Source organism: Sebastes umbrosus, chromosome 10 (genome assembly GCF_015220745.1).
Source record: "Sebastes umbrosus isolate fSebUmb1 chromosome 10, fSebUmb1.pri, whole genome shotgun sequence".
In the NCBI taxonomy this organism is placed as follows: Eukaryota; Metazoa; Chordata; class Actinopteri; order Perciformes; family Sebastidae; genus Sebastes; species Sebastes umbrosus.
The window spans coordinates 10,517,108-10,532,944 of NC_051278.1; the positions used below are offsets into that span (position 1 = coordinate 10,517,108).

The following is a 15,837-nucleotide window of genomic DNA, read 5'->3' on the forward strand; positions in this document are numbered from 1 at the left end:
CGTACATGAGTCATAACCACTAGAACAAATAAACAAATATATGTGTAAATTTACAAAACACAAATTTAAACCAACTTTTTGACACACCCACAAATCTACCCAATCATTTTTTTTGTCGAAAGCAAGCTGACGTAGCTATGATGCGTGTACAAAATTAAATTACAAGACATCCCGACTGGAAGCCTGTTCATACTCTGCATGAACACTGTTAAGGCCATAAGCTAAGCTAATTAAATAAATAAATAAATAAGTGGGCTTCCTGGTGCATTCAGAGCTATCTCTCGTGCTCTCTTCAAATGAGTCATGTTCATCAACATCATAGCCTACCACAAGCATGATTGGCTGGAAAGATGTCAGGTAAGAAGGGATGCGTAAACACAGACTTAGGATTCATTTGGAAATTAATTCAAATGAGACTGCGCGGACTAAAACCAACTACCAATAATAAGCCTCACAAAATGGTTAAAGGTCCCATATCGTGCTCATTTTCAGGTTCATACTTATATTTTGTGTTTCTAATAGAACATCTTTAGAATGTTTATGTTTAAAACCTTGTAATGGTCTAAATATTGTATATTTGTGACATCACAAATGGACAAAAATCGGCTTGTTTCAAACGCACAATTTCTGAATACGGGCTGTGTGTATTTCTCCGTATATTGAGCGTTTTGATAGTTTAACAGTATTTATTTAGCACTTAAACCTGCTTTATAATATAAAAGACCTGAAAATCTCACTTTTTACAATATGGGGCCTTTAAATGATCGTACATTATGGCACTTTTGGGCGTTATCGATCGTACATCGTACATATACGATAATTATCGTACATCTGGCAACGCTGGGCGTGTTTCCCAAAATGTCTATTACTTTAAGGTCCCCCCCTTACCTGAAATAGATACTTTATACATAATCACAATATGATCGTATAAATGGTTTTCACTTGCAGAAGGAACACTGACTTTATGTTATACAGGGAAAAACAGAGACTCACACTCACACACTCACAGCTCCTTAGAAATGGTTATGCAAATGGTAGAAAAGCTTTGGCATATTTTGCCTACAAGTTGTGCCTGCACACTTGGAAAGAAGAGCAGAACGAAGCAGTACGAAGCTTCACGCAGCTCTTCCTTTATAGTTTATATGTCGAGTTCGCAGTCCCACATAAAACTGTGGTGAGATTAATTACCTATACTGTAATGCTATTTACATGGTTTTCATGTTATTAGGCCTTAGGGTTTTAAGGTGAACCGTTGCTACATGTTCCCAGGTGTTCACACTGAGATTAATGGGCGCCACCTTAAATGTACCACTATCACTATGACAGTAATAGACTAACTCGTGTATACAATTTGAAGTACCAACAGCTACACATTTAAGTACAGCCCTGAAACAAGCTCTACAGGGAGATGATCTTTATACTAACGAAGCACTTAAAGAGATGATGGCGTCTAGTGGAGTAAACAGAGCTTTCTAATAGATTCTTAAAAGATGTGATTGGCATTTACAGTCTCCCCAGAGCAGTTTCTGAGCATGGCGTAGGGCTAAAATACTACATCTTGGTAACCATTATAGACACAGTGACAAGCAAAATCTTTCAGTCTGATTGCTGTACTGATTCCCCCATAGATTACAGTACCTTATCGTCCTAAAACAAAGCTCAGAAAAAGAATACTTAAAGAGGAAACTGACCGATTAATGCATCCAATGTGATTAACGAATACTGATTATCATTAACAGGCACCACTTTAAACAGGTTTACAACATGAAACCAGCCACGCTTTCTCGGCCGACTGAAAACAGCCATGCACACTTTACTGTAAATGTGTTTCGGAGAGGTGTTGCAACACGAGGAAGGTGCTCCGGGAGAAACAATTGTTCTGAATTAGGGCACACATTACATGAAAAAGGCTGGAGGGGGGGGGGGGGGGGGGGGGAGTGAACTGAAGACACAGGCAATAACATAAACTGAGTGCCTGCGTGTGCTGAATAATTCAGTCGTCCCCATCAGATTTTTGAACAGGAAGGCTGAGAGGGGAGGCGTCTCCACCAAAAACCCCCCAAAAACCGTTGGACTGCTATTGCCCGAGATGTCATCATGCTCGTGGGGCTTTCTGCTCGTGAACAACACCTCCTAGTAAGTGATACCTTATTTGTCATGCTATACTGTAACATTGCATAGTTAGTTAGCTTACTCTAGGGCGGATGGGTACAGTAGGCGGGGGGCTCTCTGGAGATCTGCTTCGCTCATGCCCTACCGGAAGGATGCTACAGAACAAAAAAAAAAGGAGGGAAAAATGGTGGGAGCCATTTTGGGGTCCTGCTGTGCGTCAGTCGCCCCTGCTGTGCGTCTGTTTCCTCCGCTCCTGGCTACAACAGAGGAGAGAGGTGAGAATGTATCTATTGGCATGGCACAAACATTGCAGCGGCCAGAGAGACCTGCGATCGTCACTGTGAGGCGATAGCGGCGCTAGCAGCTGCCGGGCGAGGAGCACACCGAGCCGCACATGCTCAGTTTGGAGGAGGACTCGGGCTCCGGCTCGGGTTCGGGTTCTGGCTCGGGCGCATCTTCGTCGGTGGCCCCGGCCTCGGCCTCTCCGTCGCCGTCTCCGCTGGCGTCATCGCCCCCGGCCTCCTCCTGACCCTCCTCCTGACGCCTGTTCATCCTGAGACAGACGGAGACACAGAAACATATATAATCATGTAACCTGCATGAATATGTATATGCATATGTACACCATATGGAAACCTCTTAATGTAAAGAACAGGCATCCTCGTGAGCACATTTGTTCCTCAGAAAAGTAGCAAAATGAAACACACGGGCAGAAGGAAACCTTGGGTCTATAATATAGCACTAATTCTGGGTATTACGCCCCTCCGTTATAAATAGAAGTAGATTGCTATTAATTAGAGCAAAAGGATAAAATAAGACATTTGCCAAACAGACGGATTTCAGCAACGCTGCAGTGGCAGGACCCGGTCAATAATAAATGAGGCAATAATTTAGAGCAGCACTGAACCAATATTCCTCCCTTGGCATTGCTGAGAGGACACAGAGTCAATGATATATGGACATCATAGTCTATATTTATGATGTACAGTATATTTTACTGACAGATATAAAAGATTAGATGCATCATATTTAGCCACAGCAGGGTGAGCTCTTAAAAACCTTCTGTCGTCTATGATTTACATATCCAAGTCATTTCATTAAAGAGGCTTGGCTGTCATACTGGTTTGGAATAATATGCTCTATAGTTTATATTGGACATAAATTAGAGGGCTATTTGCTGAGCCTCTTCACATACTGCAGCTGATACAAGTTCTTAAAGGGATAGTTTGGGTGTTAGGGCGGTTAGTGGGATAGTGGGGTTGTATGAGGTATTTATCCATAGTCAGTGTATGACCTACAGTAGATGACGGTCATCATGCTCCCAGTTTGGAGACAGACAGGAGTTACCATACAGGAGCAAAGCAATGTACTGCTGTGGACGGGGCCGGCAGCAAAACGTATTTTAGCCCCCTAAATGAAAGGCCCACCTAAAAAAATCAATATCAGTTTAAGAGTACGCTATATTTAGAATATTTTCACCGCTTTACCTTTCAGTCAGATAGCCCTTTCCAATGGGAGCTGAATCTGTTGTATCCATCTATGCTCTCGCCAAAGCGACCAGAAAATCCAGTAGTGTTACCTCGGAGAACACAGGAGCTGCTGCTCTACCGCTGCCTCGATCGGTTAGTTTGTTTGTGCTACTGTGCCACTCTGGTGTATCCGAACTAACCAAAGTCACACAATAACACAAACAAACTAACCAATCGAGGCAGCGGTAGACCAGCAACCCCCGTGTTCTAAGAGGTAAAATTATTGTTTTTTTCAATGGAGTCTGATGGCTTTGGCGAGAGCGTAGATAACGGCTTCAGCTCCCCATCAGAAATATAGACTGTACAGCTGTTTGACGGCAAAGTAACCCAGCGAAAATATTCGAAATATAGCGTACACCTAAACTGATATAGATTTCTTTTAGGTGGGCCTTTCCTTTAGGTGATTTCTTTTTAGTTTAGAGGGTATGATTTAAATTTTGTGTCATATATATTCTCATTATTATCTACCGGAGAGCTTCCTCTTTGTCAGTGTTTTGGTTCATTTTGTAAAAAGACAGAGATAAGTTTAATGAAATCTTAAATAAAAAACACCAAAGTGTTACATTTTGTACTACCTTGTCATTTGCAAGTGCCTTCATCATTTCAAGTGTTAATTGTAAAAAGAAAAGTATTTATCTAAATTAAATTTCTTTTATTTATATATATTAAAATGTGACAACATGCAGTCCGCAACGTCTGAAAATTTGGAAAAGCCCAAAGAGAAATATTACGAGTGCGTCAAACATCTTGGGCGATTTGGTTTTACCTGGAACACGCCAAGGAATAGACCCAGTATGTATGTTTTTGAATTCTCCTTCTTCTTCTTTTAATTTCCGGCAGACTATGCACAGGAAGTGCATCGCTGCCTCCCGCCGATTAAAAACAAAGCATTTTGTCTTTGCAAATGGAAATGATGTACGTGTTTATTTGCATATAGAGTGGGGAGGTGACATCCGATCACAAGTGGAGATGTACAGTACATGTGTGAACTGGCGTACTTAAAACTGTCCACTGGTGACAAGATCACTCAAGACGCATGTTAATGCCAGATCTGAACAAAAGGGTAGCAAAGAAGAACAAATTAATGTTGTTTAAAATGAAAATTTGGTGTAATTCTCGTAATATTTTGCCCTTTGCACTCGGTCCGGCAGCATGATAACGTTCTCTGTGTGTTCGTGCATCACCACCGTGTTATAGATGGTCTGCTGCTCTTGTGTTCTCTTACTTCTCCCGGTTGAAGATCATGAACTCTTGCTGCACCACGTCAAGGCACTCCTGTAGGTAGTCATTCTCCTGCAGGCAGTCAACAGACAAAACATCATCATCATCATCATCAACATCAGCCTCGTTATCATCATTAAAAACTGCAGAGGAAACTTTACGTCAACTTGAATCAGTCAACTACATGACCTCTGAGGTGAAAATGTCTTTTTCCTCATTTCCTTTTTATCCTTCGTTGCTCTTTTTAAACAAGTCATGAATTGTTTGTGAGCCCTCCTCAAATTGGATGTTTGGCCCGAGACAAAAATAGAAGCTCATATTTCCGAAAGCACTTGAGGCCATGACAACAGCAGCGAAGGCTTCATAATTTAATAATCTTGGTAATAACGGAGTATGGGGGCACACACAAGCAGGCACACACACATGTATGTGCTACACACTCACACACACCAAGTCTCATAACCCTGCTATTGTTAGAGGTACACACTCCTTGCACACGCTGATCAACGCTGATGACACTTGACACACACACACACACACACACACACACACACAGAGGACTGACGTTAACAACACTGATGTCATGATGACGGTCTGATGGGAACAGGCTGATTCTCATAAATACAGAGAGGATATCTCCTGCCTGTGGTAAATAATGTCTCAATCAAACATAACAAGACAGACGAGACAAAGAGACTCCGCTGCTGAATATAATTCTGGTCTGAGTGTACACAGAGCACATCAGGACGGGCCCAGGCTTTATCATATATTAATTATGACATTCATTTCTGCACAAAATTTGTCATTTTTAATGCGAAGACGTCTACTGTAATATTTTCCCCATTGTTCAGGATGGAGTCTATTGTAAAAAAAGGAGTATATTCTGTTATTTTCATGATCGATTAATCCTTTTTAGGCTATAAAATGTCAGAAGCTATAACAAGCAAATGTTTTGAGCTTTATAAGTAAGTTAAAGAAATAGGTTGAAATGTTTGGAAATACGCTGAATGGTTTTCTTGCTGAGAGTTAGATGAGAAGATAGGTACCACTCTCACGTCTTTGTGGTAAATATGTAGCTGGAGGCAGTAGCATAAAGACTGAAAACAGTGGGAAACAGCTAGCCCGGCTCCGTCCAAAGGTTACAAAAATCCATCTACCAGTACCTCTAAAGCTCACCGATTTCTACAAGGTATCTTGAAATCTTTTTACCCGAAGTGTAACAAAGACAATTTACCATTTGTTCACCGAGCCGTTGCCAGGCAACCAGCGGAGACTCCAGGAACTTACTGCTCCCAGCCAAGACATAGTCTGGCACATAAACCCTTGCAAAAGGGTGAATTGTTGTTGTGTTTCTGTATGGCTTTAAAGGTGCTGAATACAAGATTAGGAGCATTTCTAACAGGGTGGGTGCTACGCTTCCGCGACAGCGCCGTCAGTCGGGACGGTGTTATCATCTGTCGTATGAGAGCGGTGCAGAGCGGCGGCCGTGAGTTAGCCAGTGGGGCATGCTCACATGCACGAACATACACTAAAAGCATGCGCGGTCGGAAAAGCTATGTCAACAAAGCAGAGAAATTCAGATTACACCTTTTAGCACATTTAACAAATGTCTTAGACAGACATGAGAGTGGTATCAAACTTCTCATCTAACTCAAGGCGAAAAAAGCGCATTTCTCAAAACTATTTCTTTAAGGTGCTAAATTTGAAATTCTGATCATTAATATCGCAGAAAACAACTATTTGCTATGTAAAGATAAAGAGGAGTAATGTCTACCTGAGCAGAGCATGAAGTCACTCTTCCTCTGTGTGTGTTGTAATCCGAGTTTGGCGCTCATAAGGCAGTTACCGCTGAAAGCGCCGTCCCGACCCACGGTGTCATTGCAGAAGCGTAACACCCATCCTCCGGTTCCCCCCTTCAGGTTAACACTGTTAGCCCTGTCAGCACTGATGCCGTTGTTTGCACTGTTGGTGCTGTCAGCACCGTTAGTTGCTAGCCGCCTGGTTCAGCTGTCGCCATGTTGAGAGCGGTGTAGATGCAATCCATCAACCAAAGATATGCTCTGAATTTCGAATTTAGCACCTTTAAATTTCAAAATCCTTTTGTTTTGGTATGACAGGTAATCGGCTTTGTTGAATACTCGATTATTCTGATTGGTCAATCACGGCGTTCTACGGTCTGTTATTTCTTTACAGCAGACCGTTGCCATGTGTAACAGACCGTTGCTATGGGCACAGTTCTGATCTCGGACTCTGGTGGACCATTTTGTGTGAAATATTGATTTCTTAAGTAAGTAGCCGTGTAATAAGCGGGATAATATACAGCTAGCTAGCGGGTCATTGTTGTACATTATCCCTTAATTGTATAATATCCTACTGTAATATTCTTATTTCCACTTGTTCAGGATAGAGTTTGTTTTAAAACAGGAGCAAAATACACAGTATGACTGTAAAGGAGAGACTATGGCCTGGAATATTTATGATCTCAAAATATGCAAACAGTCAGCATTCTTACAGGAGGCCTGCAGCTACATGTAGTTTGTACAGTAAGACTCAATTCGTTATTGATTTTGTCTGCTGAGCTGAGATAATCCACAATAGCTGAGGAAAAAGAAAAGATGCTGGGCTTTGGCTCACCTCCAATCTAAAAATATACAGTTTTGACAGGAACTGACAGACCGGAGACCAAGGCAAACCTGAGCAGCATTGTTATTTGTGAGACTGGCCCTGCCTCTTCATTTGTATAGTATCTACTGTATGTGTAACACACTGCTATGCGGCAGGTTATAATTTGCTCAGACACATGTGCTGGTGTCCTCTTCACAATCATTTGCTTTTAGCACGTACATACTGAAAATAACACTAACCTGATCTGCACAAGGCTACAAAGATCAAATTAACAAGGAAACAGCAAATCATAGCATTGTATAATGGAAAATAACCATTTTAAATGTGACAAAAGCTAAAAATAGTGTTCTACGTTCTATCATCAGAGGGAATAAAGGCATTTCAACAGATGCAGTGACATCTTGAATTCCACCTTCATCCTCACTGCTTCTAAATCCTCCTCCTCAACAGAACATAATGCTAGTGCATAATGCAGCATTTCACTATTTTATCTCTTGTATCTAAAGCTGAAATATGAAAGATGGTGCAGATTTAAGTTAATCTGAGAAATGTGACCTCTCTATTTAAATATTCTTTTAAGAGACACAAATGCATGTACACACAGAGATGTTTCTAGAATACTCCCTACCTTGTTTGTACCTATTGACTGTCTGATTTAATTTTACATTTTTATTAAAGGTATAATATGTAACCGTTGTCTGTTCCTGTTTGTAAACACACAGCATTCAAAGCTGGCCAGTCCTCCACAGCTCAACTAGCGAGAGAGAGAGAGAGAGAGAGAGAGAGAGAGAGAGAGAGAGAGAGAGAGAGAGAGAGAGAGAGCAGCGGTGTTGGTTGAGCAAGTTATAGAGTGACTGAAGAGAGGGAGCGGCGTTAGTGAGAACAAAGCAGCGAATCAGAGAAATAAAACGTTATTTTCTGATTGTTTCATGGCGGTTACGTTTTAAAACACAAATAAACACACAACTAACTCCGCACAACTCTGCGGGAAGATGCCGTGTTGCCGGGATTTTGAATGAATGCAGACTTCCTTTCTGCTGGCTGTGGCTCAGCGCTGCTCTCGTCAAACTACAGACACACACCGATCATAGCTGCACTCACAGCACAGAGAGGAGCATGGGGATGACTGGAACACATGCACATAACACAACCCGTTCCCATCCGTGAAATACGGCCGCTTTGTATCTAACAGAGCTAAAGGGGGACTTGTGAGTCTGTATTAGAAGCCGAGAGGCGTGACAAAGCGGCGATATTTGACCACCTGAACGGGCTGCACACCCGGGAGGCTGTTTGCAGATGCCCAAAAGTGTCCTGAGTAAAGCAAAATAATAAGAAAAGAGATACCACCTCACAATTCTAGTGGGGCATAAGTGATGATTGAGAGGGATTAGTCCATAAATCTTTTTTTTTTTTTTGTTAATTCTTGCATATTATACCTTTAAAAAACAAATTTCTCTGTTCTTTGTTTGTAATATTTCTGAGGTCCAACATAGGATACATGTCTCCATCTTGGTAAAGGTTGCTGGATTGTGAAAACATCAGGATCAACGATGGAAATAAGGTAGAACTTTGTCTTCCTATTGCAAATCAAGTCTGATATGACGTATTTTTAAATTATAAATCTATTAAAGTCAATAAAACAAAGCTGTGCTCAGAGGCATTACAGGTAGGCACTGTCATTATATCCAGACAACTCCAGTACAACCAGCAGCTCTGTTCGCAAACAACGACGTCACTCACAGACTGTGAATCCTTGCTGTTGTCTCGAGACCGGTTCTTGGCCAGCCTCTTCTTCTTCTTGTGGAGGGGGCGCGACTCCAAGATCATCTCTTCCAGCTCAAAGGTCGGGTCGCAGTGGAGGCGGCCTTTCTGTAGGAAGGAAGGGTGCACACGAGATAATTAGAAACACAAACACTCACACACAGGGTCATAAATCAGCTGCATTATACAAGGAGCCACAGAGTGCACCAATGCATAGTGCACACACTGGACTGAACGTACTGAATAACACACATGAATGCATTATTTAGTTGCTATACGTGCTCATTACGATCAGCAAATATGAAGGAGTGCATATGTGTGCTTTTACTGTAAGTGTCTATTTGTATGTGTGTGTGTTGATATCTGATTGTTTCACACTAACATTAGGAACAAATCCGGCCTCCATCTTCTTCTCGTTCACGGCGTCCCAGTTGACGTCAGCGAGGTAGGGAGATGTCTGCATGTCAGACAGGCTTGAGTAACGATGCTCTGGGTTCACTGTCAGTAGCTGGAAGGAAGGGACACACACACACACACACACACAGCAATGTCACCTACATCATGTCACCCTCCGAGTAGCAATATCACCTTCACAACTTCTCTCCTCACTCACAGACACTCTCTCTGGGAGGTGAAATAAACTCGACAAATTGCAGGTGAAAAAACAAAACAAAAAAATTGTTTCTTTCCTTTTTATTGTGCAGTTCACATAAAAAGATGTGCCACACTGTGTGTGTGTGTGTGTGTGTGGCAAGGCTCGGTGAAGTCAACATAACAACGAGCAAAAAATATTCTGTTGAATTTAATCCTTTCTGGCTTCACTGAGACTATCTTGCCATAAAAACTTCCACATTTGATATTAAAGATTTTCACTACTACCAAAGCGTTTTCAGAGTTGTATCTTTCTCAGAGGAACATCGTCAAGATAACCAATTAGCCGCTGCTGCAAAGACTGGCATTTCTCGTTGATGCTAAGTAATAAAACAAGCTCACAACCCCGCCTAGCTAGTTAGCCAGCTAGGTAGGTGGCATGTGCAGCCTTGTTAAGCTATCTTTACAAGCATGTGCATGAATATGGAGCCCCGAGTATTCAATATTAAATAAATAAATTAAAAAAAAAGACATTATGGATGCTGTTGTAATTCAACACAGTACACACATTAAGTAACCTTTCCTAGCTTAACATAACTACGAACGCAACTTATCTAGCAAGCTAACTATATATATATATATATGTATATATATATATTATATTTATTATATGTATATATATATTATATTTATATATATATATAAATATATAAAATTATGTATGAAATAAAATAATTAAAAAATACATATATATATGTATTATTATTATTTTTTTAAACTTTGTATATGTACACCTGATATGAGCAGTTTTGTAAGTACATACTGTTAATGTACGTATGTTTTCTTAAATTAAAAAAAGAAAAGAAATATGAAATAAAATTTGACACAGGCTTTCGAAAAATATTCTTTTTAACTAAAAATGTTTATAATGAAAAAATAATGAGGTCCAGTAAACCCTGTTATTATGAAATAATGAAATGCATTTCACGATAATGAGCTGAGTTTTGATTTTCTTTGATTATAATTTACAAATTATTGGCTCATTTATTTATCTTATTTATTCCGAAATTTCTTGTTTATTTCTGTATAATTATGTTGCATCAAACTTCAACAGGAATATCAGCTCAATTAAAACCCTTACTGATGTAGTAACCAACAGGGGGCACTGTTAATCAAATCAGCCACTCATCAGGTTTTGATTCAAAATTGTTTCAGCTATCAGCGACCGATGAACGGCACACATAATTGGAGTCACTTACTCCAGAGAGGAAATAAAAACTGGTTGTGTTTTTAATGGAATACCATCTGTTTCATTTTTCTCCTCGAGGGTGAACACTGGCAACAATAACGGGAGGTGGCTTTTGTTGTCATGTTAAGTCTTTTCCCGTGCTTTATTTTCTTCCTTTTGGTCACAGGTCGATTCGGTTTTCTCCTGCAGGGCCAGTTACGTCTGTTTCAGTGGAGTCCAGACACGGTAATCGATCAGCAGCAGAGCGGAAGAGACCAGCGCTCCGTCCAGGACACTCAGTCTCTCAGACACTGAACACATGCACGCTCTCCTGCTCACACTTTTACTCTGCCAAAAAATATCCTTCCTAACAAGTCACGTTTTTTTGTACTCGTTGTTTATACTACATAAATCGTGTCTTAAAATGAGTGAGGAAATACTGCCAGAGGGGATTAGATCATTTGTTTCCAGCACAGTTTCACTTGTTCAGATGACATGTTGACACCAAACAGAATAAGGTAGACGATTATAACAAGAAAACTGTTGAGCAGATTTATTTCCATTCGACGCAAAGGGAATTATCTCATCCAACTGGCAGAATTTCAGTTGTAAGAACAGTTTGAGCCTCAATATGAGGTCAAATGACTTGTTATGATGAATATTATCAGCAGCAATACACAGGTTGTCACACATATATCGCTTCTCTCTCTGTTTCTGTGCTTCCATCCCTCAGATTCCCATCTGTCGTTTTTCTTCTCCTTTGCCCCGAGGGTCTCGGCTCATCCTCCCTCCCTCCAGCTCCAGTCCCCCTACTCTACCTTCATCCTCTGTTCCTGTGGCTTCAGTGGTTTTTACCTCAATATGCACCCCAATTTCACCTCTATATCCCCACTGCTCTGCTTCCCTCCTGATCCTCTTTACAGGGAAGACCATCTGTGTCCAGGCAGAGGGTCAGGGTTCAATTTATTTAAACAAAAATATAACCTGAATCTCAATAAAATAGGAGAAATATATATATATATATTTTTTGTCCACATTCCTTCATTCTTTCATTAATTTATATTTTCATATATTTACAGTATGCTTTGGTAACCCTATTTTAATTATCGATTAATCTGAAGATTATTTTCAAGATTAATTGATTAAAGAGGACATGTTATGCTTTTGTGCTTTTTCCCTTTCCTTTAGTGTGTTATAGAGTTTTTTGTGCTTGTAAAAGGTCTGCAAAGTTACAAAGCACAAAGTCCACGTCAAAGGGAGTTACTCTCTCTCACAAAAAGCTCCTGAACTGCCTTAAACGTCTTGCTTGAAGCCTGCCTTTTCTTCCGTAACTTGGTGATGTCACAAAGTAACATATCTGCATAATACCTGCCTATCGGCTAGTTTGACACGCCCTACCATAGACTTTTAATAGGAGTAGAACGGACATCCACATTCAAATCAACGTAGCAGGATGGTCAGAGGGACGTCCATTTTTATGTGTACCGTTGCCATAGCGACGGGCTGACTTCCGTACTAAACCGACTTGCGGCAAATCGCAGACACACTGAGTTGAGGTTTTGCAGTAACGACTAAAGGAACAGTGGAGTAGTAACTTTATGAAGCATAGAGAGCCAAAGAAACTGAGTCAAATTTAAGAACTTAATGCTTCATCCACACTCTTATCACAGCAGAGGAAAGCACAGCTATCGCCAGACGAGTGACAATTTTCTTCGGCTCGTTTTCTGTAACCAGTGTGGCGTTGAAGATTGGTGGAATTAGCAAGCTAGCTAGCAACAAACATCGGACGTTACCGTTTTTTACTAAACCTAACTAGGTAGTTCTGTTGCATTTTTGTTTTGTTTTGTTTAAAATTACAACGTTAATCGTGATTAAAACTGCGACCGCAATCTGGGAGAAAATACATTTCCCTTAATCAATTATCAAAACAGTTGCAATAAATTTTCTGTCAATTGACTGATCAATTAATCAGCTAATCATTTCAGCTCTAGAGTTGGAGTAAAATAAGTCCACTTTAGCCACCTAACAACATGCACATTTGTCAAATTATATCCATATTTTCAGAGTTAATGCACACTGCCAAAAATCAAGAAGATACTGGCTGCAGAAAATATAGCAACTGAAAAGAAGTCAACGCATCCACACCATCAAAATCCTAAACCAGATTATCTTGAGTAAGAAAAAAAGAGACTGAGAAGTGAAATGTTCAGGGGCATCTCAACGTAAATCGAAATTCCATTGCCCCAATTTCATGATGCTTATCTCTCAGTGCGAAAATATTCCCAGGTTTTAGACTCTGAGCTAAATCCAACTATTTAAATGAAAGAGCTGAAAGTAAATGACACCCCATTGTGTCCGGCTCACCTTCCTCAAGAGGGAAACCAGGTCCTTGGGCCAGGCCGGGCTGTACTGGACACTGACTGTACTGAAGAGCTGAATCAGGGACTCCACAGAGTTACTTGCATGGATGTCATAGGGCCTCTGGTGTGGAAACACAATGACAAAAATAGGATGAATACACAGATAAGGAAGAGAAAGAGGAGAAGGGATGAATGGAGTTCAGATTTGCAACCTTATAACATAAAAACTCCCATGACGCCTTACCCATCCACGCAGCACTTCGAAGATGGTCACCCCTAGTGACCACCAGTCTACATCAAAGGTGTAGCCCGTCCCCCCACTCACAAAAGAGTGGAAGATCTCTGGGGCTGAAAGCACAAACACAGAATCACTTCTGGAGCTGGAAAAGCTTTTCAAACCACTGCTTGTACATGTGGTAAAAAAAAATAAAACAAAATGTTCCTTTCCAAAATGTCAGCATGTTTATTTTCCCTCAGCTGTGCAGTGTAATCAAAAGACAAGATGGGACTTTTTTGCCTCGGCTTTTCAGAAATAAACACGAGATCTGTAATTTCTATCATTTAATTCACACAAGTGCCTCTTAAGTGCTGATGAGCGAGCAAAAATATGTTTAGAAATCAGCAGAGTCTAGCACCTTTAGCAGCACTATCTAATTTGAACAGTGTGTCTACTGTAAGCTTGTCTCATATTTACTGAGGTTATCTTCCCACTGTAGCAATGTCAGAAACAGTTTATGCAAATTAACTAAACTGTCTCTTCTAAAGGTACATTTGAGACTACAAACTACAGTTTACTATGTCACAGCAATTCTCCTATGCCAAGAATACAACCTAGCAATCAGACACGATGGACAGGATGGTTGTGATGCAGCTTGCAAAGCAAAGTTACCCATGTAGGGCTTGGTTCCAGCTAAGGCTGTGGCTCTCTCGCCGTCCTTTATTATCGTTGCTATGTTGAAGTCCGTCAGGTGAGCGTGACCTGAGAAAAAACAACCACAAAATCCATCACAACTAAATCCATTTTCAGTGTTTTTTTGTGTGTCGGGCACACGTCCCTGACTCCTCTGACCTTGTTACCGTGACTCATTAGTAGCCTGCAGGGTCATTTTGTGTCCTACTTGTCACGATGGACTTAATCGCACTCCTATCTTTATACTGTGCACTTAAAGGAACAGTGCAGGGGATCTATTAGCAGAAATGGAATTTAAAATTCATAACCATGTTTTCATTAGTGTCTGCCATGTTGCACCGCCGTGTTTCTACAGTAGCCCAGAACGTACAAACCAAACACTGGCTCTAGAGAGAGCCTTTCGCATTTTACGTTACCTGAAGGCCACCGTAGTTCTCCGAATCCCTTGTGAAACTGCAGTAGCGTGAGCCGCAGAGTGCAAAACTGTGGCACCGCCTGTCATTATGGTAAGGATGGCCTCTGAGCGAGGCCAACGGCGGTTTTGCACTCGGCGGCTCATGTTACCGCAGTCTTGGAAAGGGAGGAGTGCGCGTAGGGGTACTCAGTTTGTTGCAATCTACAACCACACCACTAGATGCCACCAAATACTGCACACTGTACCTTTAAAAGGTTTTGGCTGTGACGCAATTTCCACTTTTCACCCGACCACAAAGACACTAAGATACACAAATACGCAAATGCGCAAATGCGTTATGGATACATATATATAAAACCTTTATTCAATCTCATTTAGATCAAGATCTCTTTTGCAAGAAAACCTGATTACAACAGAAGAATTAAAAACAGTGATAAGACACACAGCCTGTCACAACACAAGCACGAGATGTTGGAAGTTTAAAAATCATTTGTAATTTATTCAATTTATATAGTGCAAAGAAAACTGGAAGGCGGTTTTCCCCAAGTATTTACTGGTGGGGAATCAAGAGGTAACCAGTTCTGGGATCTGCTCTGATGAACAATAGCTTGTGATGGTGATTCGGAAATGACACAGTGGTAAACTACATCGTGTATGGTTAGAAAGAAGATGCAAAATAGAATCATGGGTTCTTGAGAATAAAATACATTTAGTACAAGTTTGAGGATGTCTGAAGAATGTTAAAAGCACACAGTAGTCTAGACACGGCTTGCGGTGGAGAAGATTGTATCATCTGCATAAAAATTTATATGATAAGTCTGTCAAAGCAAACAGTTCACATCCTTACCTTGCTCATCCAACAGGATATTGTCTGGCTTGACATCTCTAAAAGGAGACAAAAACAGACACACATATCAAAAAAGATTTGCCACATAAATAACCTTAATACGGAATAACAATCTAATGTTATATCATAAACAACACAGTCAGGTTTCCATTGAAGTGCAGCTCAAATTCAAACCATATTAACATTCATTTCAATTCACTACTGTAATGAGAATATTATTAGTCGGTTGCATCAAGAT

General features: G+C 40.7%; 1 protein-coding gene across 1 annotated transcript in view; it reads right to left on the bottom strand.

Moving 5' to 3' along the window:
• Positions 1-640: 640 nt before the first annotated feature.
• The window catches only part of LOC119495900 (serine/threonine-protein kinase 32C-like), an 82,524-nt gene continuing 67,327 nt past the window's right edge, over positions 641-15,837 (bottom strand). The window contains exons 5-12 of the mRNA XM_037782812.1: positions 15,600-15,637; positions 14,317-14,406; positions 13,672-13,775; positions 13,432-13,548; positions 9,631-9,756; positions 9,228-9,356; positions 4,867-4,934; positions 641-2,665 (exon numbers count right to left, since the gene is read on the bottom strand). Of these exons, the coding sequence (XP_037638740.1) occupies positions 2,470-2,665; positions 4,867-4,934; positions 9,228-9,356; positions 9,631-9,756; positions 13,432-13,548; positions 13,672-13,775; positions 14,317-14,406; positions 15,600-15,637 (868 nt within the window). The 3' untranslated portion in view covers positions 641-2,469. The remainder of the gene's footprint in view (positions 2,666-4,866; positions 4,935-9,227; positions 9,357-9,630; positions 9,757-13,431; positions 13,549-13,671; positions 13,776-14,316; positions 14,407-15,599; positions 15,638-15,837) is intronic.